Raw genomic sequence first — 25,119 nt, forward strand, 5'->3', positions numbered from 1 at the left:
AAAGGCGCATCAGTAGTATTTGATAATTTAGGCATTCATCATCATCATGGCAAACGTTGAATGGCGTGCTGATGCAAAATGCCGGAGAAACTTTACGGATTCTGCAAGAGATCTGATCGGTCTAATCGATAAGAATAAAATCCTTTATGCGACCTGATTCTTATCCAGACTGGTCGGATGACTGATCATCACAATCAATTATCCCATCAAATGGAATACGACAGCCTCTTAGCATTGTTCTGAAGTTTTATGTCTCTGGAGGATCTATCCGGATATATATTGCCCTAAACTACGAAAATTATTTTAAGTGCTCGATACTTTCATTATATATCATTTGCATATAAATTTCTATACTTCTGATTATAATTATTTTAAAGAGATTTCCGTTCAATGAATGTCACCTTCAATTTATGTTCAGAGCAGAAATATTTCCATCGTGCGATTATCACGCTGCACGCACTTTCAAATGAATGATTATCTTTGGTTAATCTTGGAACAGATTAACTTGAAACAGATTATTTTAATTTTAAATGAGAATAGTCTTAAATGTGAATGGTTCTTATGCTAAAATACTTTTTTTCTTTCCCCACAGTTTCTGGCAAGCCTGAGACTCCAGGTAAGGAATATTCTAGAGCAGAATTAAATCATTTGATAACTGTAATAAACACGTTTACTCAATGGAATGTACAGTCTATAATTTCAAAGTGCATACATGTCAGCTAATTATTTTCATCATTAGCATAAGTCACAAGTATAAATATGGAATTATATACAGAAATGTAGATATTCTTTATAAAGTTACTACTAAATCACACACACACACACACACACACACACACACACACACACACACACACACACACACACACACACACACACACACACACACACACACACACACACACACACACACACACACACTCGGTTATGGCGACACGTGTTCAAACGATGTCCACAAAAAAGTGAATCAACCGATGTCCACTTTTCGTAGACTTACCCTATTACGACGTCATTGATCGCTGCTCGTAAAAAACTTTCTGTAGAAAGTTTCAGCACTTGGTTACAAATTTAATCAAACTTGACAAGAAATTATACTTTCCATCTTAGTCTTGGACGTCCGCAGTCTCTTCTTCCTGTGCGTTTATATTCTAGTGCTAGTTTAGGAATCCTATTGCTATTCATTCTTTCTATGTGTGTAGCCAATTTTGCTGATGTTCTTCTATTCTTGCACGATGTTTTTTGTATCTAATCGTTCTCTACTTTCTGTGTTCTCTTCTTTTTCTCTTCAGGAACTTCCTAGTTTGCTTCCAAGTTTGCCTTTGTATCTCACTAAGTTAACTTAGGATCTTCTTGTGTCTGTTTTCCACTGATGAGACTTCAATATAGGTCGAAACTGGTCTTGGTAGTGACCCTTCCCATAATAATTTTACTTTATTGGTGGGATACTAAGGCAACCGGCGTGAATTCTTCAGCCTTTATATACAAATAACTTAGTTGTGAAGATACTTCACACACAAACTTTATTTGCTTACACTTGTCTAAAGAATTAAACAAAAATATAATTTCTCGGCAAGAATAATATAAATAACTTGACTAGTGAATAGTCAACTTATTTAAAATCTAGATATATTTAAAAATCCTACAGGCATTACTGAGAAAAGCGCTTGTAGTAATAATAATTTTTTTTATCATCTTACAGCATATTTACATATATTTACATATTACATATATATTTTTTACAGAGAATTTCATAAAAAGTTTTCCATTTTTTGTATTCTAAAATGCGTTAATAATAGTTACTATGGATGATAATTTATAGTTTGCAATTGGATATGGTTACATTTTAACAGCATTTATAGTATAACAGAGTTATATATATTTTACAACTTTTGATTTTTAATATTTTTAACCACTGTAACTACAGCACTTCAGTTCTTTTTTTTTTTTTTTTTTTGCTGTTGATCTCAGTTGAGATGTAATGTCTCAGCTTGCGTACGCGAAGCTTTTTAATGAGCTTATCTGAGAATGACACGGGTTAGATATATGGTTTTTTTTATTATTTATTGATTTGGTTGCTGTGTTCGAAGTAGGCTGATGTTTGAGAGGTCAAATGAATGATCTGATCAAAGTGAAATTGCCGGTATATTCTGGTGTTAGTGCATCGGTCTTGATGATTCACATTAATTTTTATTATGGTCTTCTTTTTGAACTAATTAGGAGACTTTTTTTTTCTTCCACTGTGGCAGCCTTTCCATGTCTTCTGACTTCTGAGCTTTTAATTTGAATCGGTTTTGAAGTCTGTGACTTCCTCAAGAATATCTTGGCATCTCTGATCCACAAAAATTGGTAATTTGTTTCTGTTTTTGCTTTTTTTGCTTGGTACAACAGATTCTGGTTGAATGGTGTTAAATATTCGGATAGGAAGATTGGTGTGTTATCATTCAATGCGTTCAAGTCCTTGGCAACTGTTTTTTTCTGTCTGCTGGCTTTTATGAGATTGTCTCTTGTGGACTTGCTTGTAAGACGAACTATGATTGGTGCAGGTCTTAGCACGCCTTGGTTTTTGCTCTTCCTAGGAATCCAATTTACGGTCTGAATGTCGTTAAGGTGTAGGGGGATGTCAATTGCATGGCCTAAATTTAAAAGTACATCTCTGAGGTTTTCTGTAGCTGCAGTTTCAGGAAGACCGTTTATGATAAGATCTTCTTTATGTTGTTGCTGATTTAAACCTTCGTATTAGAGAATGAAGTTCTTGACGGAGTTCGGATGTTTCTTTCATCAAATTGTGTTGCCTGTCATTTGGTGCGTTAATGCTGATTTTGATGTCTTTTACCTTTTTCTTTGCAACACTTCTATCACTGCTAAATTATTGTGTTTGACCAAATCTTCATATTCGCTAGATTTTTTTGTTATTTGTTCATTCTGTTTGTCGAAGAGTTCTTGCACAAGATCTACTAAGCTAGCTTTTATAGTGTCTAGACTATTAGTATATTTAAAGAGTTAAATTTATAGGACTCACCTTCATTTTTTTGTCTGTTCAGTTGGTCATCTGATTTTGCCTCTGGTATAATCGGTTGCGTCTTAGGTGCGTTTCTTTGTTCCTCCTGCAGATTACACACTTCCATTCCTCGCGTGTGTTGCATCGGATTTACGTTGCCAGGTTGTTTCTGAAAGGCCGGACATTTTAAGTGTAGAATCCTACTGCAGTTCGTACAGCTTATTTGATTTTGGTCGAACGATAAATCCTCCACGCATTTGATACACTTCATGACTCACCTTTCTCTCTTGAGCAATTGTGGAATGATTGTAAAGATGGCGACGTCCTTTCATCTTCGCTCGTTGTTGACCGCGATCCTCTCAGTTCACTTTTCAACACTTCAAAATTTGCTTTCTTCTTAGCCGATTTCGGTGAATTTTAAAACAATATCTTCGGCGTGACTAGTAGAGTTACTTAGGAACACTTTCAAATTAAAAACAGGAGTTGGAACCACTTTAAATCTATAAAAAACGGGGACAGCGATATCACCGTGAGCCCGTTCGTATTACCTACACAGCGCCTTCTAATCATAATAATTGCAATAATAATAATAATAATAATAATAATAATAATAATAATAATAATAATAATAATAATAAAATAATAATAATAATAGCAGTGATCCGAGACACAGCTGGCATAATAGATTGGACAAAAGAAGACCTGAACAAATTGGACCGCAAAAATAGAAAACTAATTATTATGTATCATGAATTACATCCACAAAGTGATGTTGACCGGTTGTACCTACCGAGGAGAATAGGTGGACGGAGTCTGCTGCAAGTGAGATAGACTGTGGAAGAAGAAGAAATTAGTTTAAGAAGTTACATCGACAATAGCTCTGTGCCCATGCTTCAAGAAATTACACAAGAGAGCCTTCTAAAAGCAACAGGAAACAAATCCGATTACAAAAAGGAACAACAAAATATCCAATATGTGTGATGGAAAAATAAACCTTTGCATGGCCAATTTCTTAGAGATACTGAGGAAAAAATTGATGTGAACATGACGTGGCAATGGCTACAATACGGATACATTCAAAAAGAAACAGAAGGATTTATTCTAGCAGCTCAAGAACAGGCATTACAAACTAATGCAATCAAAGTAAAAATTTTGAACATCAATAATAACAGTAAATGCAGATCATGCGGTCAGAAAGATGAGAATGTAGAACATCTAAGCGGTACCTGCAGCAAGATAGATCAAACTGAGTATAAATACCGCCATGAACAAGTGGCCAAAATAATTCTTTGGCATGCATGCAAAAAATATGGCTTTCCTACTTCTGACAACTGGTGGCAGCATAAAATAGAGACAGTATTGGAAAACGGAATAGTAAATATTCTCTGGGACTTTCGAATACAAACCATTAATGCATAGAAACGGATCGGTATTTGGAACATAATAAACCTGACATCACAATTATCGAACATCGACAGGTTTGGATTATTGATATCGCAGTACCCAGTGATAACAACATTAACAACAAAGAACTGGAAAAAATTACTAAATATCGAGATATGGCAATCGAGGTTGGCAGGCTGTAGCTTAAACACACTAAAGTTATTTCAATAATTATCGGCGCACTTGGCGCAACTTCAAAGACGCTATACAATTATTTACAGCATTTAAACATCAACGAAGTGACCCTATATATGACCTACAAAAAAAAAAAAAAAAAAAAACAGCATTACTTGGAACAGTCCATATTTTACGACGCTACCTAACAGACTATTCTTAGATCCTTGGGTAGAATCTGAATTGTTCTTTATCACCAAATTATCTGTCAAATTGTGGTTTAAATAATGTTGTTTAAATCTTGTTTTGACTGTATCAATTATGTGAACAAATAATAATAATAAAAATCCTATTAGATTTTATTTAAAATAATTCGATGTTAATTAAATTTCTTTTACGAATAAGAAATCCGGGCTGTGAAATAAAAGGTGCCACATATTGCATGTCAGCTACTTCAGCTTTATTACTTCATGTGTAACACTTTTTTCTTTTGTTAGCTCTTTTCTCAGTAAAATCTGCAATGAATGAATTTAATGAGTTAGAGATAAAATATGTCATGTTTATGTGCTCATGTAATAAAAAAAGACAGTAAAATATATCATGTGACTATATATAAAATATTTTTGTATTGTTAATTATCGATGTTGACTAAAATTGTCCTGCATCTTCTATATATTCTCTTAATTCAACTGATGATTGACTCACTCACTTACATTCATCTTCCTCAATGATCCCTAGAGTCTGCTTATGGAACTAAGTGAGTTCCCTGCTCTTTGGCAATTCTTTTTTTTATAATTCGTCTTAGGATGAAAATATTATCGATACAGGATTTTCCAGCAGTAAAGCCAACCTGTTCTTCCAGCACACAAAAGGCAATACTCTTCTCTAACTCTGTAGTTATAATTTTATTAACAACCTACTCATGGGGGACATCACCCTAATGTCACTATAATTTGAAAGGTCGTTTTTATTACCCTTTCTAAAGACGAGAGTTATATATCATCATGTCCACTTATCAGGAATTATATCTCCTAGAACTTGATTGAAAATTCTTATTATTATTCTTAGCAGCTGGTCACTTCCACACATCCACAATTCCATCGGTACTCCGCCTGACCATCTGCCCACCTGTTACGCGACCTTGCAAGAATGAATCAACTCCTGTACCCTCAAATCGCTTTCTGCGTCTGTTTCTCCCTGAATGTATTCCTTCCTATTCTCTGTAAGAAGGTCCTTAAAATAATTCACTCTGGCTGCTATGGGTATTGTCCTCAGTGGATGCTATCTACTATTGATGTTCTCATGCTACTGATGGATCTTCATGCCTGAATAGACCTATTGTAGCCTAACAAGTGATTAATCTAAGAACAAAGTCTGGTCTAATATTCTTCCTTACATTTTTATAGATTTTTTTAACTTTCCTCTTAATAACTTGGTACTTTCCTCGATCCTCTTGTCGTCCATAAATAAGTCAAGCTTTATAGGCTTCCTTCTTCTCAGTGAGGGTCTCAGTAGCTTCTCCTATCATCTATTTCACCCTTACCTTGGTTCATATTCCTTCAAAAACCAAGTGTCTCCTTAGCTGCCTCATGAACAACCTCTTCAATACGATTATATATTTCATTAGCACTCTAGTCCTCACATGCATTCAATCTTTGATTGATCCAATTTTTATACAGTCCTCTAATCCGTCTTGAAGAAGGCAGACCATATATCGTGGTTCATCAAGCCTGATATCACCATCCTACTTATTTCTCCTTCCAGGTCCAAGTATCTGTGCAAGTAATGGTCTCTGCGTCACATTCTGCACGTCCCTTACAATACAGCATCTCTGTCGTTTTGTAACACATGGTCAGTAATAGATCCTAAACCTCTTGTATGTTAAAACCAAATAAATCTTTATGCTGGAAGTATGAAATCATCAACTGACATTCGCGTGCTTCACACCCTGCGATCAATCTTTTGCCATTGTCATTTCCTATATTTTCACCAAAACATCGAACTTTTTAATCCCAATCCTTTGTACAATTCTACTGTTTAAGTTCCCAAGGACAAAACAACTGTGTTATAATAAATTTAGTTTAATTCTTTATCCAAGCGTAAGCAAATAAAGTTTGCGCCTGAAGTATCTTCGGCACTTAAGAAAATCGTAGTAAAGGTAGACCATGCTCTCTTCACCCCTTGTCTCAGTATCTTCCATAATGCAAATCACATCTCCTTGCGGACACGTATAATGCTATGCATTAAGGGAAGGGCCACTACCCAAACCGGTTTCAACCTTTATTGAGGGCTCGTCAGTGGGGGTAGGCAGACCCAAAAGTGGTGATACCAAGGGAGAAGCAATGGAGAGGTCATATTTCTTTATACTATACTGCCTTAATATCACCACTTGTGGGTCTGCCTACCCCGCTGACGAGACCTCAATAAAGGTCGAAACCGGTCTGAGTAGTGGCCCTTCCCTTAATGCATAGCATTAGACATATCCGCAAGGAGATGTGATTTGCATTATGGGAAATACTGAGACAAGGAGTGAAGAGAGCTTGGTCCACCTTTACTACGAGTTTCCTCAGTGCTGAAGATATTTCAGGCGCAAACTTTGTGTGCTTAAGCTTGAATAACGGATTAAACTAAATTTATTATGGTCTAACCAAGTGGAAAATAAATTTCCAACCGTTGGTTACCTCTACATCTCAATCAATTCTCTCAACTGCACAAAATACTCATCTTTCAGCTATATCAACGCATCCTCTGCTGGAGCATATGTTCCTATGATAACCATTTCCACTTTATTAGATATTAAGTACGCTATTTAATAACCGCTCATTAAATTCTTTTCGGCTTTTAGTGAAGGTTTTTCTTTTCTTCTTTTATCCACAAAGAGTCCCAAGCTCTAAGCTCTTCTCGGATTATCCACGTCAACCTGAAGTTCAGATCTGGTACATTTCTTTTTTTTTTTTTTTGTTTTGTTTGTTTGTTTCTGTCAAGACCATCAAATCTAACTTTTTGTCAATAACCTGCTTCCATACTTCTAATTTTCCAGTTAAACTCTTCATGTTCCATTTTCGAAATCTCAAAGTTTGTGTTTGTAGCCAATTTCGTTTCTTAAATGTATGTTTAGTTCCATTTTCATTTTTAGGATACTTAGCAACAAGTTTTTTGTTTTTTCTTTTTTTTTACTAAAAAAAAGGTACCAGTCCTTTGTTCAACCCAAAATTGAGGACCCCAGTTTTATTCTCAGAGTGCAACCTCTCTTAGCCTGTGGGAAACTAACCCAAGACTATACCAAGCTACACGGAGAGGTTAGCATCAGGGATCTCTAACCGTAGGACTGTCTTCACCCTGTGAGCGTCTTCTACACATACAAAAAGTTATTTAGGCAAGAAAAGAGAGAAAACCAGCTAGGGAACTCTAGGGACACCACTACCCTCTCAGTGTTCAGATAATCGGATCATCCCATCATATCTGATAGGATTCTCCATCAGCCACCCCTGGGAACTCTGATCAGAAAAGAGCTTTCCAAGAGTGAAACGTATTTTAACTAAAAATATTAGCTAATGTTTAAGACTCAAATAGCCCGATAATTAATGCACTGTTTTTTAAACAGCACCTCCTCTAATATGCTGGATGTAAACCTATTCTTCCATCTGTTATAAAATAACAAATAAATAGGTACTTATTGTTCTATTTTATTCTTATGTTTATAGTTTTGATTAATAATGTTACAACCATGACGATGCAGTCTACATTATTTATTAGAAGTTGAATTTCATGTGTTTATCAAAGAAGATTACGTAATATTCTTTGCTTCTTGTTCAATATATGTTTAGTTCTCGATTAAGTTTAAGATGAATTAAGTTAAATGTGGTACTTTAACAACGTTTGGTAACCGAAAGTTTTTAAGGGGTAATTTTTAATTTTTTTTTTGACATGTCGTAGAAATAAACGCTTATCTGATCATAACTGAAAGAATAAATTATCTTGATATCATATCATTATTAATAGTTATTCCTACACTTTCAGATGTCTGCAAACCAGCCAAATCGCCAACCTCGGGTTACTATTCTTGTTCCGGTGACCTTTACATGATGTAAGTCTACTGTATGTTACTCATTTTTTTAAAAACGATTGCGAATCTTATCGGATTCTAAATGTCTATCAGAGAACTTGCAGATCAATTTAGTATTATCATTATTATTTAATTTTTTTTAATAATAACAGATTAGTTTCGGTTTGATTTGATGGCTAAGTTCGAAATACTTCGGTTCAGCTATCGCATATTTCCGATGGAGTTTGAGAATCTTGGAAAGAAAGAAGATAATGATTCCTAGCATATAAATATAGCAACACTTGATCGTTTTGTGTTTGTGGAATTTTTAGCCTTTAATGCGAGACTTCATTTTGTTCCAGAGAGGTAGCAGCTGCGCAGAAAAACTAGCGGTTGCAAGGAATGAAAAGTTGCAGACACATAACCTTTGAGCTGGACACTGTTGTGCCGCAACAGCTAGTTTTCTTTCAACCCGTATTTGTTATTTCTTCATTTGGATAAAATTCGTTAGATTTTCCAAAATGCTTTTATACCATCTAAGTAACTATAGTTCCGTTTTAAAAAACTATAACTTTCGCCGGCTTGGCCGCTGGGGTCCTCTAACTTTTTGCGCTCTAACCCATTTGAAGGAATTTCTATGGACATCATATCATCTTAATATATTTGGATGAATAGTCCGCTATGATCTAAGAATTATTCCTAATTGGGCATAACCCTATCTGTATAGCGGTTTGGTCATTAAATTGTACTTTAACAGATGAAGGGTGCTCTTACAAAGGGTGCTCGAGTCTTAAGAAGAGATTAGAATCCAGGGATCTTCAACTAATTATCATCTACTGAACGTTCTTATGTCATTTGCTTAATTTTTAACAGTCCTTGATGTTCTAGGTTTACGCAAAATTTTGCATTAGCACATTGGAATGAATGACAATGAAATTGCTGCAGTGATAGCAACTAAAAGTAGTAATCGAGAGATCGCCTGAATCATACCAAATTGCTCGGAGAAATAAAGATTTGTGTGTGTGTGTGTGTGTGTGTGTGTGTGTGTGTGTGTGTGTGTGTGTGTGTGTGTGTGTGTGTGTGTGTGTGTGTGTGTGTGTGTGTGTGTGTGTGTGTGTGTGTGTGTGTGTGTGTGTGTGTGTGTGTGTGTGTGTGTGTGTGTGTGAGCAAAATAAAGTTCTGCGCGTGAAATACATTCACGTCTGTGCTACTTGTGTATAGCGGCTAATGACTTCATATCACTTGCCTTAGTATGTATCCCATAATGCAAAGCACACCCTCTTTCAGGCGGTATAATGCAATGCATAATGGAAAGGGTCACTGCCCAGAGCGGTTTTGACCTTTATTGAGGTCTCTTCAATGGGAGCCAGACCCGGGAGCGATACCTTGATTACTTCATGACCGGGTCGGGTCATGAAGTAATGCAGAAATCGTATATATCTCATATACAAGTAGACAAAAGGTGTTTGACCTTCTTAATAAAAATCTCTGGACGAGAGAAAGATGTAGAAAGTTTTTTTCCTTGGATGTTAATTACGGTAATATAATAAATTCCTTAATATGTTAGATAAGAAGTTTTTCCTTGATTATTCCTAATAATACATTGACTTCAACGAGGCTTGGATAATTTATGCATTCCGGATTATTTTTGCCTTTCAGGACTTGTACAGCAAAATGTACGGTTGGATATCAATTCCCCGATGGTAGCACCGAACTTGTCTATGAGTGCAACAAGCTGACCGGAGAGTGGACCCCAGACGAAGCGTTTCCAGATTGCAGCAGTAAGTATATATCCTTCCAATCACCAGTGATTTCTGGAATATTCTACGCCTGAAAAAAAAACCGTGAAGAAATAAGAAAAAGTCTTCATTAAGTATACAATTCGTACATATAACGAGTGGTCAGAAAATGCTGGAATCATACGAAGTTTATAGTTAAGTGCAGTTAAATTAATTCACTTCTTTCAACTACTTCTCACTTATTTTGTTAAAGGGCAAAAGTTGCTGAAGTTAAGTGGAGAAAGAAAGAGGTAACGAACGTTGAAAAAAACTAAACGATGATGTTCAGAGTGCGAAAAAAACATGGCGCCCACTTTAATAAGATCTAGGATCTCCTTTCACGCGATGACTGCAGCAATCATACTGGACGTAGGAGCATACGACATCAATCAACGGGATTTTTTGACCGTTCTTCCTGTAACCATGTAATGAGGTCCTGGACTGTTTGGGATAGACGTCCCATGACCGCACCCGATGCTCCATAACGAACATAAAAGATAATTCCACTGCTCAATTTTATTTAATGTGCCACATTCCTCGAATGTTTGTTTCTAGCTACTGCAGGCTCGCTCTCATGAGCGGAGGCTCTTGCATTTTTCTTCGCAGGAACCCTATATAGAGAAAGAGCATGGGAAAACTTGAAAGTATAACTTCCGCTCAGATCATCCTAATTTTGTGATAAATGACAAAAAAATAGTGTTTGGAGTGTTCTAGAAAATGCGATATATCCCAGCTAGGCCCTCAGCCCCTTTTTTACATTCTTTCGATCAACACATTAAAAGTTCCATGATTCTTAAATTTGCAGACGACACCAAAGTGAGAAGCAGAGTTAACAGTGGGGAATATGTGCCATTCAATGGTCTGAGAAATTTTGATTAATATTTAATAGTTCAAAATGTAAACCTTTTGCCTGTGTTTTCAAAAATCCAAGGAAGCATGCTATTTGGGTAAGGAAAAACAGCACAAAAACGAAAAGTTCACACAATTTACTGTTGTCGAAAAAAACAATGGTTTGTGTTGAGTTGGATTACAGTGCAATATGTATATTAAAAGAACTTTGTTTTTTCTGTTCTGTTTTGAGGAATTAAAAAATCCTTGAGATTTCTGGAGGAAAAATATAGCTACCACCGAATGATGGACTAATCCACCTTCATTGAAAGAGTCCTCATAAATTCTTCTTGTCTCCAGATGAACTCTGGGTCAATCTATTCGAATGAGCGAACAACAAAACACTGGTTTGAAGAAAAGTTCGATTTGTAGGTTACAAATTTTAGAGAGAGAAAAAACGAATAAAGTGGAATTTGATTGAATATATAAAGCTGATGGAATGAACATAATTGTAATAGAATTATACAAATATGTTTAGTATTTCAGGAATGTCACACGAGAGAACTAATGAAGAGCAACTGTAGATCAGACTAAAGTAAAAATTCTTTTAGTAAAAGAGTAAAATCAGTCGTTGCAATAAACTTTCAGGAAAATATTGTAACAGTAGATGTGTTCAACTAACTCAATAGTGCCTTTAAGTAGTATATGGATATCTAGTATCCGCTTGCATACAATAATTTTATTGCTGATTACGGTGTTTGTTTGATGGTATTATATGATCATCAAAAGAATTTTGCTAGGAGGATAGCTTTTGTGTTCTCTTGTCGACATCCACATAAATATCAGTTCTGATTCCTTGCCTTGGAATTAATATTAAGCTTAATATTAAAATGCAATCTTGCATTTGCTTTTAAAAAGAAAAGCTGTTATAAAAGAGAACGGAAATCAATTACTTAAGATTATACGGTATAAGCATTGCAAAATGTATTTATATCTGCTAGTTTTACATAAAAAATAATGTATAAAATACACTAAAGCTGTTAAATATGGAATTTGAATTCTGCATATTTAGTATCGTTTAAAGTGCCTTTTACACGTTATTTTTATGCGAAACTAGCGGGTATAGATCCGTTACTTTTTTGTATTTGTTTGATATACTGTGCAGTCTTACGTCGTATTGAAAACAAGCCACAGAAGCTTGAGGTTGTTTTGATTTTTACAGGACCTGGAGAAGAACTTACTGGACACGGAGGAGGTGAGGTTTTTCCCCATTGCTTATTAGTGTAACTCATTGTCCTATCAGAAGTAAATGTGGGTGTGTGGTGGATATTTCTAGTCATTAGGCATACTTTTAAAAGCCGTGTTTAAATGCGCTTCTTCTTTATTTTTATTCTTAGTTGAAACTGCACAAAAATTATGTAAGTATATTCATTTTTTAACTGCACAAATCGTACGTTTCAGATGAGATGTGCAGCACTCCTTCTTCTGTTACATCGGGTTCGTATTCGTGCACAGAAGACGTGCAGACCAAGTAAGTAACTTGATCATGAAACATCTCAATAGTTTACAACTTTTTGCTCTGTGCCTACACACTTCACGGGTGTTGGTTTTCATTCTGCTATATCAATTATGAATCTATACCAGGGACTATTTCTTCAGCAGTATTTTTTGTTATTTGTTTTTGTAACTCATTATCTGTTTATATGAAGTTATGCATTAGTGCCATATCGGCTGATCTGATACTATAATTTAACTGACCAGAGCAGATTTTGCGATCCTATAACTAATACTGTACTTCTAATGGCAAGTGACCCAGTTATCCTGATGTGATTTTTAAATTAAAATTTCATTTACGATTAGTAAATGATGCTAGCTAGAGGAAAACAAATAAAGCATAAGCAAACAAGACAGAAACTAAGCGATTCACCATACATGGAAGAAAAACGTAAACGCCGAAGCACCCACAGGCAGGAATATTAATTTAATAGGGATTGTAGAACGTGGCCTTATAATTTATTCGGGATGACTTAATTAATTAATAAACCGACTTAAGGACCTATCTTCTCACGCAACTAATAACTAAACTTCTAATTTGAATATTTGGAAGAGTGATTGTTTAATTACATCTCTTTCTGCGAGTTAACCGGATTCTTTCTTTGACTAATGCAAATTATAGTCACACTAGCCAATCTCTAGAAGTAAGAATGTATGAGATTCGATGCACAAACTATGCTCTGATTGTAGAGCAGAAAAGTATTTTCTGCCTATAGATCTGATGCTAGTAAGCTGCACCATTAAGTGGAAATACACCCGATTATAGAGTAGCTCTTTCAAGTTTCACCATTTTCTTAACTTCAGCAGCAGCATGTCTTGATAGGCTCATGCTGTGGACAGAAGAGCAGCATGTACTTTCGATGCTGTCAAGTGTACGACTTTGCATTCTTGATCAAGATGATAGAATGCTGTATACTATATATGGATAGAAATTCATTTTACAAGTCAAAAGAAATGATTTGGGGATAATCACGGTAGAGAAGATGACACAAGAAAATTGCTAAAAAAGAAAGGTGCTAGTAAGCTGCAACAAAGAAATAGTCATGCCATTATACAAAGCGTGGATTCAACTGCATTTCTACTTCTGTGCTAAGATTTGATTTTCTCTGTTAAAGCAGAATGAAGAAACATTTGACAATTTTAGGAATGTGGAATGTTGACTATGATGCCAAATTAAATAACTGTGGGTTGGAGAGCTTGTCTGAGAAGAGTAGGATGAGGAAAATGAGAGGCCGATTGACGATTTCTTTTATGGCTTAAGGCTACAAGATGATTGAGCCTGTCTTCGGTAAACTTTCGAATGAAACCTTAATTCATTAGTGGTCTCGAGGTTGAAACCTCGAGACCACCAATGTGATGGTTTGAAAAATGAAGATTGGTTCCCTACCATCTTGTAAAGAAGCTCTGCGTGCTTCCATTGGGAATAAATTGAATTAAAGGATTTGTTTTTAATATAATAATAATAATAATAATAATAATGATGCTTTTTTAGCATTTTATTATTTCTCAGATAAATTACATACATTATATGAAGACAATTATGCATAACAAATACTTTCTCCTACATAAAGTTTTTTTTAAATAATAATAATAACAATAACTGTTTACAACGTATCTTATTATAATATTCATAATAATAATTATTACAGATGTTTCTTCGCAATTTTACACTCTATATATACAATATCAATGGATATAATCACTCTATATTGCATACTTTTGTTACAGTTATTACATACATTACTTACATTTGATTACATATGATACTTACTTTACATAGATTTGTTTACATATAATAATTAAATACTTTGGTTTACATGTGATGCGTACATTACATGCACTTGGTTACATATGATACATCTTGGATGAGAACTAATTTCTCTGCTTTCATCCTCGAAGCTTATATGTAAGCTTATCTGAGGACGACACTAGTTGGTTATTATTTATTGGTTTTAAATAATAATAATAATAATAATAATAATAATAATAATAATAATAATAATAATAATAATAATAATAATAATAATAATAATAATAATTGGAAAAGAACATGATAGATTTACTTATCGATATTCAGTTAATTTTTATAAATATTACTTTTGCAAGTGTTGTTGTTATTATTAAATTAAAATAATTTAGTAACGCCATGTTGTGCATATTGTAAATATTTTCTTTGCAGGACTTGTTCAGCAAAATGCTTGCTTGGCTATCAATTTTTGGATGGTACAGCTGAAAAATTATACGAATGCCACAGAAAGACAGGAATGTGGATTCCCGATACACCTTTTGAGGACTGTATAAGTAAGCATGCAGCTTAGCTCACTGCCTAAAATTGATTAAATATATGGATTTTATTATTTAAGTTATTTCAAATAACATATGTTATTTGAAATAACTATCAGTAGTCAATAAATAACTAACTAATAGTCAATCGAAATTTACATAATTATATATTTAATGATATTATATATTAGCCACCCACCAATTTATCGTTTAATGGGATTAAAGATATATTTTATATAATGTTAATCGATTGAAAAATGTAGATAATTATATATTTGTTATAAATAACTGATTATTAATTAATCAAATTATATATAATTTTAATAAAATTAAGCATTAAACGCAAGTATAAAGTATACATTATTTTTTTTTCGAAGTCAAAAATATGAATACCTCTTTTTACAGTCTAAGATATAAATTTGACTATTATGTTTACATAAACGAATATGTTGTAACTTATTGCTAACTAATTTAAAATATTTTGCGAAGTTTATATCAGCTCGTATACTTTGCCAGGTCACGCTGCTTGTATAATTGAAGAATAGTTGGATCTCCGATTAATTATAAGTACTCTACGTTTTTCCTGGTTTGTTAACTTGTCGTACAGAATATCGTTTAGAAAATAATAGCAACAAGCCATAGATTCAAGTTGCATTTAGTCAGAAATTTAGTCGAATATTGGGAGCCGTTTTTTTTTTTTTGTGTGTGTGTGTGCTTATGGAATACTTGTTCCTTTTCTAAGAGCTAAAAAATAGTCGAAATTCCTTTTCATGGGCTTCCAGTTTTTTGTGATACCTTTCAAACACTTAGTACATGCAGATTAGTGTATAATACCAGGAGAGGATAAGCCTGTGCTTCCTTTTATAAGACAATAATATCGCAAAAAAAAGTTAAAGTTAAATTGAAATCATTGTGATATTTTCCGCTTTTTTAAAATCGTCTTAATTGTTTAATTCTGGTTGTCTATCTGAGATTCTATTACTAACTAAAGTTCGTGATAAAATTCTCAATTAATTATTTTGTAATTTTCTAGGAACCAGCCAAGATGTGAAACCTTCAGAAATAGGTGAGTTTGATATTATTATTATTATTATTATTCCGAGAATTCATATCAGTAACGTATGGGGCTTGGCAAACTTTTAAAAATTATAAGAAGTGAAACTTTTATTGCAGAGTCATTAATGATTAATCATCGGAAAACAGACCGTCTACACTTCTTGAACAAATTTGATCTTTTGTAGTATATGCTCTGTAATTTATTCGTTTTGGTTAGATCTCTCTCTCTCTCTCTCTCTCTCTCTCTCTCTCTCTCTCTCTCTCTCTCTCTCTCTCTCTCTCTCTCTCTCTTTAAAAGTAGCCTTCGAGAAATATAAAAAAATTTAATGACACCAAAATTATTCATAATAATTAATGGTACTTAATATCAGTCTACTAATTAAATTTAATTAATTATTAGATCATTTATTAATTTTAGCCCAAACTTCTTCGGCACGCAGCCAGTATCAATCCTTTAGCATCACCCTGACGAAAATAAGGCAAACAGCCACTTCCATCGCATTTTCATATCCATAACTCGCATTATTTTCTGAAATATCGTGAGATCTATGGTCGGTTTTTTCAGCTGATCCAGAGGTTATAAAAAAGGAAAAAATATATTTTCCTGATCCAAAAATCGACTGATTCGATAACATGCTGAATCGATTAGAATCGAACATGTAATACTTACTCTTCTGTCGATCTTGCATTGGTGATTACTGTTTATGTTTATAATTTTTATTATAACTTGAAACATTCAACGTGTTTCAATTTGTGCAAGTTAGTTATCTACAGTGCACTGACAACTTGGTGAAAATGAAAATCTTGATCGCTCTAAAACATAAAAATGAACAGAACGATCTAAGAAAGCAAACTTTATTGCGTTTGTTTGATCTACAAGCAAACAGTAATACTGATCAGAATTAAGTTACTGATTATGGAAAATCTGAAACTTAGTGAAATAAAAAAAGAAAGAAAAGAATTGCAGCAATGCGTCTTGAAATCAAAACACTGTTTATTTCCACATAGGTGACGTTCTTAAACATAAACGTACCTTAAAATTAGCAAAGAAACTATAAGTAGTGAATAATTTGACTGCGTCATAGTTGCTATATATTTTTTTTCTCATTAAGATATCAAATATATTAAAGAACGCCTTTCATTCTTTAGATGGCACATTTCAACAAAATATTTCAATATTTTTAAGCATTATTTAGCAGCTTCGATATTAAAGCTTAATCTTTGGAGTGTATGATTTGCTACTTTGTACACTGTGAAAAATATATATACTCATTAATAATAAATTCTCCGGTTCTAACTGGTATAAGTTTTTCCTATAAAGACACAACTGTTGTTACTATATAAAGGACCAATCGCTGTAACATTATGTAATTATCAGTAAATTTAGACCTCTATGGAATGCAGAGATTTGGTCTGCATCCCTTTGTTTCTACGACACAGGTGTTGTCGCCTACATAAATTCAAAGTTATGCATGCAAATTTTTAACATAATTTGGTTTCCTAGGCATTTGGGAGTGGGAACGTTTGCCACTCGACTAGAATGGCTTACCAAAGATAATTGTAATCGTCTACAACCATTACTTTCTTAAGCATTAAATATCATTTTTAAAGCAGTATTTCAATAGAGTAATTCTCTTTATGGTGCGTATTATACCTTACGCCAAATGAAACAATGCAACACAAATTAGCAATGAACACAAACACCAATCATTAATACTGCCATATCCAGAATTGCAATGGAAGGAAATTAAAGATATTACTGGGAAAACAGAACACTATTAATCAGATAAGCAGCTTTCGGAATATTTTGAATTGAACAAAAGCGACGTGCGAAGATTATTAATGTAACTGTAATCGCGTCATGCTCTTAATCCGGTATGAATATACTGAACAGCTTTCTGTGATTTAAAATGATTCCGTCCTCTTGAAATCTGAGGAAATGTCTTTTCTGTTCTTCAGGAAACACATGTGAAACCCCCGAGGAGCTTGAATTTGGTACCTATTCTTGCAGCAACACCTTAACCGAAATGTAAGTTATACCATTGTGACTTTCGTCCATTACTATTTCTTCCGAAATGACTCCAATTTCTCTACGTCTGTTTCTGTTTTTAGCAAACCGTAAAATCTTGATCGATCATTCTTCTCAATTCACTTATGTAATAATCTTTCAGGTCTTGTGTAGCCCAGTGTGCACCAGGATATAATTTCCCCGATGGCAGCGTCGAGATGGTCATCATGTGTGACAAGAACACTGGACAATGGTCTCCACAAAACTGGTTCCCAGACTGTGAAGGTAAAACAATACTTTGATATTCCAGTTTTATTACGCTAAGCAATAATATAAAATTAAAGGATGATAAAAAAATCATTTAATTGGTTAATATTTCTGTTACCAAAGATAGTTAACCTAAGTTTCAATAAATACAAATGAATAGCATAAACTTTAATTTAAAAAAAATAATAATAATAAAAAAACCTTATTTTTTCAAATGTAGTTTAATTGATGACTTCTCAAAACTAGGAATAGTTCTTTCCGGTCCCATGTATAATAATAATATGGAATTTACATACGTCTAGAAACATTAACGTCCCTCTATTTAAAAACTGCAGAGGTTCAAAGTCCCCTCGCGCGCATGTGTATGTGTGTGTGTGTGTGAGAGAGAGAGAGAGAGAGAGATTGAACAAAAAAGAAATTATATTTTTTTTTATTTTTCATTCATTACAGCTCCTGATACTTCGTCTTCTTCAGGTAAGTCAAAGAAAACTGTTCTTAATTATGATTAGTGAAAAAAAAAGAAAAAGAAAAAGAAAAGCCTTTTACCTCAAGTTGCTAGAATGTGATTGCATCGCATCTCAACTTTGTGTCGTGATAAATCTAAGTACAAAGATTAACTTCGAGCTCTGTAATCCAATTATTCGGGTAATGAAATAATTGCTTTATTAATCCAGGACCTCTCTCTCTCTCTCTCTCTCTCTCTCTCTCTCTCTGCAATATGTCTCGTTCCTAAATGACAATAACACAGTGCCTAATTTCGCATGTAATTTTTATTTTTAAGGGATCCATGTTTCCTTAAATCAGGCATTTAACACGTGCAATTTGCAGGCATAATAAATTATCGCCATGACTTTAGTTGCTTCTGCAATAATTCCAGAATAACAACTTGCTGCTGCTGAAGCTTTATATTTAGTTAGTTTGGCCCTTGACATAGCGTGCCTGCTTGCCTGTTTTTTTTTTTTTTGTATATCTTTATTGCTATGTGTTTCTTAAAAATGTTTTTGCAATTTATCCCCACTTTTTGTATAATTTTCCTCCAAATTGACATTACTATTATCTTTTTCATTGTAAGTTTTCCAACCTCCGGATCACTCTCCATTCTCTTCTCAGTACGCATAAAACTTTATATATTTTACTATATTAGTATATCATACAGATAGATAGATAGAGAGAGAGAGAGAAAGGAAATATGGAGGGAATTGACATTACATACGATGTTCTTGGAGAGTGACTTCAACTTCAATTTGATTTTTTAAAAACCATATTTTGTAAGCTAAGTGCGAGGAGATGACGTTTCTGGTCCTGAGACGTTTCTTGTATGCTAAATGCTTTTCCTGGACTATGCGAAGGGGTTGCTGAAGAGGCAAGGCTTGAACAGTAGTTGTGGGTTTGAAATGAAGGCCTTCACTCCAGTAAGAATTCCTTCAGCTATTTGGGCAAATCAGAGGTAGGTCAGTAAGGAAGAAGAGAAAAATGAGATTATAGCATACAAGGCGCTCTGACAATATTAGACTACGAGAACTCGAGAACTACATTCCGTAAAAAATAACTGGAAGAAGTTAATGTCTTGAGTTACGAAGAGGAAAGCTGATATTCACGGTATATTTGGAAGGAGAAATGGTCAACAGAAGAACATTGGTATTAGAAACATGGTGAGGCGTTTTGGTGGTTGAATATTAATGCGTTAGTGTGAAAGGGAAAAGTTTGTTTTAATGATGAATCAGGAAAATTCTTCGCTTACTAACTCGGTGTGTTTATTTATTTATCCACACCTATTAGTAATCCTTATGTACGTTATTTACAGATTATATAGGTTAGGTTCGTACCACAAGTATTATTTTTGGTATCTGTGCCTTCCTTCCAATATATTCATCTTTCTTAAAAACGATATTAGTTTTGTCGAAACTGTTGAAACTAATGTATTACTTTCACTTATCTTTATCTCTAAAATTTATCTATAATCTATAATTTATCTTTAAACACAAGAGAAACTGTAATGCGAAAGAAACGACATTTAAATAAATAACTATACAGGATTAATTTTTGTTTGCTGATATTTGTCCTTTTTTATACTAAATATGAGACATTTTTTTGGATTTTATTGGACCGTAATTCTTTATAAATAAATAAATATATATATATATATATATATATATATATATATATATATATATATATATATATATATATATATATATATATATATATATCGTCGAACAGTTAATGTTAGTGTAACCGCTCTCGTCCTGGAAAAGCCAGACCGACTCTAGCTAGCGAAACTAGTAGATAGACGATTATATGCATATATTTATAAAGAATCATGGTCAAAAAAATGTCTCATATTTAGTATACAGTATTAAATTATTTACATTAAAAAACAAAGACACTCTTTTCTCTATCTCCCTCTCACACACATCCGCTTAAAATATAAATAAAGGAACATAAAATTCCAACAACAACAACAATTTTTTTTTACTAATTCCCTCTAGGATTAAACGACGATAACTTTTCACTACAATCCGTACAAACAAAGGAAACACATTCCTTTATTCATCTGCTCTAAGATTTAAAACAACTCGTGTATATAATTACAAGATTCTTTTACCTGAGCTTCAGGATTATTTACCTTAATCTAGAAAGTTAAACATGAAGAGAATATACTATATTAGAGTGAATTGTCTGCCGTACAGTCCTAAACACCATATTCATTGTCTTCAGTATTCTGTAATGTTCACACTGTCACAAGAAAGTAGTAAGTTATGTGTTTAGAAGAAACACATAACTTACTACTTGCGATAAAATATTCTGTCCTCATTTCATCCGTTGACAAGAACAAACAGGGTCATAATAAATAAACAGTAGATATTCGAGGTTTTTCCATACAGCACAAACTATAGTTGAGGGCATCTTCCCTCGGGGTCATACACGAACTGAATGAAATAAATTCTTCCAGATTAATCCACAGGTCTCCAGATACGCTCCAAATCGAAACTTGCTATCATAAAAGATTACTTAGCCATCCTTCCTCCCCCCCTCCCTCCATCTTTCAAATTTTCTTCTGTGCATGCTGCTCGAGCAGTCTTCAAGGTCTGTTATTGGTCCTAGAACTGTAAATGCTGTCACATCTTTACGGCCATAACTGCTGCTGAAGTTTGCAAAATACAGTTTTATACAATAAATTACATAACATTTCAGTTTCTTCTTGAAGACGGAAGTTAATTACAACACTAAATAAAGTTTTATGACAGACTATTACGATATAACAGGAGGTGTGAAGATAGGAGAGGTACATCTTTTAATATAATCCCATTTCTTTTTAAGACTTCCTAATACATAAGTCACCTGATAAAAATAAATAAATAAATAGGTAGTGTGCCTGAATGAAACTCGTCAGATACTCGATATTTGGAACTATGAACATCACAAGGAAGAACTTCGATTGGGAGGGGGGAGGGGTGCAGAAAATAAAACTTTAATGTCAATTATGTTCCTCAGAAATCTCAGAATTTAGAGGGTGGCCATAAATTAACTTTCTCCTCTCTTTAGAGGTACTGTAGCTAAAACTAATATACAGAATGAGACCACATTTTATATTGAGACTTTCGAAGGCATGTGGAGATGAATTCCGTGAAAAAAAAAAGGATTTAGTAACAAATGTCGCCGATAGGGGAAATTTTGGCGCTGACGGAGCCAAAAACAGTCAAATATTTGCAGTACCATCAATTCCACTTAAAAAAGGGGTTGGGAACGTTCAGGCAGTTATTCGAATGACTGACGAATTGTGCTCAATATGCATCCTACCTTGCCTCAGCGTGCTTTACTTGTTAAGTTGTTTTTCCTTAAACAGTGCCATGCCGTAGCGGCCCTCAGGGGTTTACGAGGCTTTATAACCTGCGTACAGGTCTTTTGTCAGCTGTAGCACCGAGAGCTATGATTAAGAAGTTTGAAGAAACTGGATCGCTAGGAGTTAGACCTGGCAGAGGACGGAAAGCAGTGCAAGAAGAGACAGTAATAGACGTTGCTACTGCGGTGTTCGACGACACAGGGACTAGTACTGGTCCAAGCGCTCGTGCCATAGCTCACAAACTTGATATGGCTTATGGTACAGTCTGGAAAATCGTACGGAAAATGCTTCACTTCTACGTATAAGTTCAGTCGTGTGCAAGCACTAACTACCGCAGATTATGATAAGCACATGACCTTCGCGCTAACTTTTCTTGCCCGAATGGAGGTCGACAATGACTGGCCTTGGAGAATATTGTGGGATGATGAGGCTAATTTTGATCTGAATGAGTCGGTCAACACTCACAACTGCAGAATGTGGGCATCTGAACATCCACAAGCGATCCAGCAAGAAGATTTTCCAAAAGTAACCGTGTGGTGTGGCTTCACAGCCGATTTTATAATAGGACCATACTTTTTTGAGCGTATTACCCCTACAGGTCCTGTAGCCTGCTCCATTACTGGAGAGATTTATCGACGAATGCTGGAAAATTTTGTCATTCCTGCATTGCAGCAAAGACAATGTTTGGACTCCATAATTTTTATGCAGGATGGAGCACAGCCATACATTGAACGTTCAGTACAGCGCCTTTTACGCCAGCATTTCAGTAATGAGAGGGTTATCAATCAGTTCTTTCCGATGGCATGGCCGCCTCGATGCCCGGGAATCATTATATGTGACTTTTGGCTGTGGGGATATTTGAAATCCGTTGTGTATGTTGGTGGCATTCCCAACTTGCATGTCATGAAAGAGAACATAAAACGGGCTGTTATGAACATCCAATCCGACTCCTTACGCTCAGCTGTAGAGCATGTCGCTCACCGGATGCCATTTGTTGTACACAAGAAAGGTCAGCACATTGAAAATCGTGCATGTGGTCCAGGGGACCTGATTCTGATGAATAAAACATTAATTCCTGTGAGTTCAATCATTACATTAATTTGTGTCTCTCGCAAGTTGTTGTTTTAGTTTAATTATTATTATTCTTATTATCATTGTAACGCGCCACATATCAAGCTGGAATTGAGTGACGCGGCTGTGCTTACACATCGAAATGTTATTATTCCATTTTATCTGCCTTTAATGTAATTATCCGCTTGTTTTCGGTTCCGCCAGCGTAAAATTTCGGTTCCGCCAGCGTAAAATTAAGTGGTCTGTGCATGGGGAATTTGGAATTTTAATGCTAATTATTCAAAGTGGGAGCGATAATGAATTTACAAATGAAGATTGAGACAGGAAATGAAAGCGGCAGAATGAGGAAAGAAAATTTGAGTCATTTGAGATTATCAAAAAGAGGGAACGCTTTCGGATATGATATATCCGAAAGCTTTGGGGTATCGGATATGATGAACTGATAAATTGAGAGATCTGAGAAATTGGGAATGAGGCAAAGGGGGATATTAGTCAATGTCATATATTTTTCAGTTCTCATTTTCATATTATAAACTCGTTGAGAATTTGATTTCTATTAATAGTAATTGTGTGATCAGAAATATCTCAAGATAATCGAAGTCATTAATATGATAAGTACAGTTAGCAATCAGATGTGATTCTCATAGATTAGAGTTTCGTACTTGTGCCGAGTTAGGCCTAGTTTGCATGCGCTTGACGTTTATTGCACTGCATTGCCATAGTAATACATGTAATACACATACTACAGATTGTCATGGTAAAGACATGACAATCTGTAGTAAAGAAGTTACTTGTGTTTTTCAAGTTGGTATAGGTTAACATTAAAAAGAAATGTCACTTGATTAAAAAGATAAACGCTCGGAAAATCTGTTTAAATAAGAATAATCACCATATCAATGTATTCTGTTTTGGGATTTCATATTCAGTTAAACATGTAAGCTTGAAGTGCTGTTTGGAATGATTCTAAAGTTTACGATTTATATTTGAGAAGAGTACAGCTGTTCGTCATATATTTAAATGAATGTTTGGCGTTTATTAATGATATAAAAGATGGAAAACCAGCAAGTTTGTTTTAAATGGAACAATTGTAGACGACAGAAGGCAGCTACTTCTATGTAGCTGCGTTCTGTCGGTTATTTTTAAATGAAGTCTTAGTGGACGTGCAATTAACTTGTGAGGGATTGAGCTTATAAAGGCTCACAAAACAGTGCTCATCGGCGTGTAGATCTGTCTTTCCGAGTTTACTTATTGAACAATTATAAACATCCCACTGCTATCATTAATGACATGAAATTCACTGATCTGAAAGCAATTGTAGACTTCATGTACAGCAGTGAAGTGAACATTTCAAAAGGGCAATTTTCGTCTGCTTTTCTAAAGGCAGCTATGTTTGAAGATGAAAGCATAAGAAAACATCACTGGTGAACAATGGGGTGATTTCACGCAACATTCAGCAGACTGTAAGTTTTCAGGCATCGCCTCTTAGTGGAGTGCATCAGCAAAGGTTATCAGCACCAGAGATGGTGTGTCTGCAGAAGAGCCGTAATTGGATGTGAATGCAGAATTTCAGTTGATGTCACCAGGTCGATAGAACAGGTGACCGCAACGGAAACTTTGCCAGTATATTCAGGTGATCTATCTCAATGTCATATGTTTACTCTGGTTGTATATCAGCCATCCACTTCTGCTACTGCTGAGTTATTTCATGCTCAGTGCTCACCATATATCATCAGAGCCTTGTGGAAATAGTCAGACTTTAGTTTCTTGTTCTATGCCATTTGATTCACCTACTCCCAGTTATATTCCGCAGGACTCAGCACAAGCTATCGC

The 25,119-nt window shown here is 34.6% G+C and overlaps 1 protein-coding gene across 4 annotated transcripts in view; it reads left to right on the plus strand.

The window, feature by feature from the left end:
• LOC150109786 (uncharacterized) overlaps positions 1-25,119 on the plus strand; it is a 1,408,745-nt gene that overhangs the window by 121,599 nt on the left and 1,262,027 nt on the right. For 2 of the 4 annotated variants that reach the window (XM_090396626.1, XM_090396643.1), the window contains 10 exons: positions 593-616; positions 8,576-8,642; positions 10,260-10,381; positions 12,429-12,461; positions 12,668-12,737; positions 14,940-15,061; positions 16,077-16,109; positions 18,059-18,128; positions 18,271-18,392; positions 18,825-18,848. In XM_090396626.1, the coding sequence (XP_090252752.1) occupies positions 593-616; positions 8,576-8,642; positions 10,260-10,381; positions 12,429-12,461; positions 12,668-12,737; positions 14,940-15,061; positions 16,077-16,109; positions 18,059-18,128; positions 18,271-18,392; positions 18,825-18,848 (687 nt within the window). The remainder of the gene's footprint in view (positions 1-592; positions 617-8,575; positions 8,643-10,259; positions 10,382-12,428; positions 12,462-12,667; positions 12,738-14,939; positions 15,062-16,076; positions 16,110-18,058; positions 18,129-18,270; positions 18,393-18,824; positions 18,849-25,119) is intronic. The other 2 variants (XM_090396635.1, XM_090396653.1) reach the window with 2 other exon arrangements.

Source organism: Typopeltis vanoorti, chromosome 1 (assembly GCF_054136105.1).
Source record: "Typopeltis vanoorti isolate ZY-2024b chromosome 1, IOZ_Tvanoo_1.0, whole genome shotgun sequence".
Classification (NCBI taxonomy): Eukaryota; Metazoa; Arthropoda; class Arachnida; order Uropygi; family Thelyphonidae; genus Typopeltis; species Typopeltis vanoorti.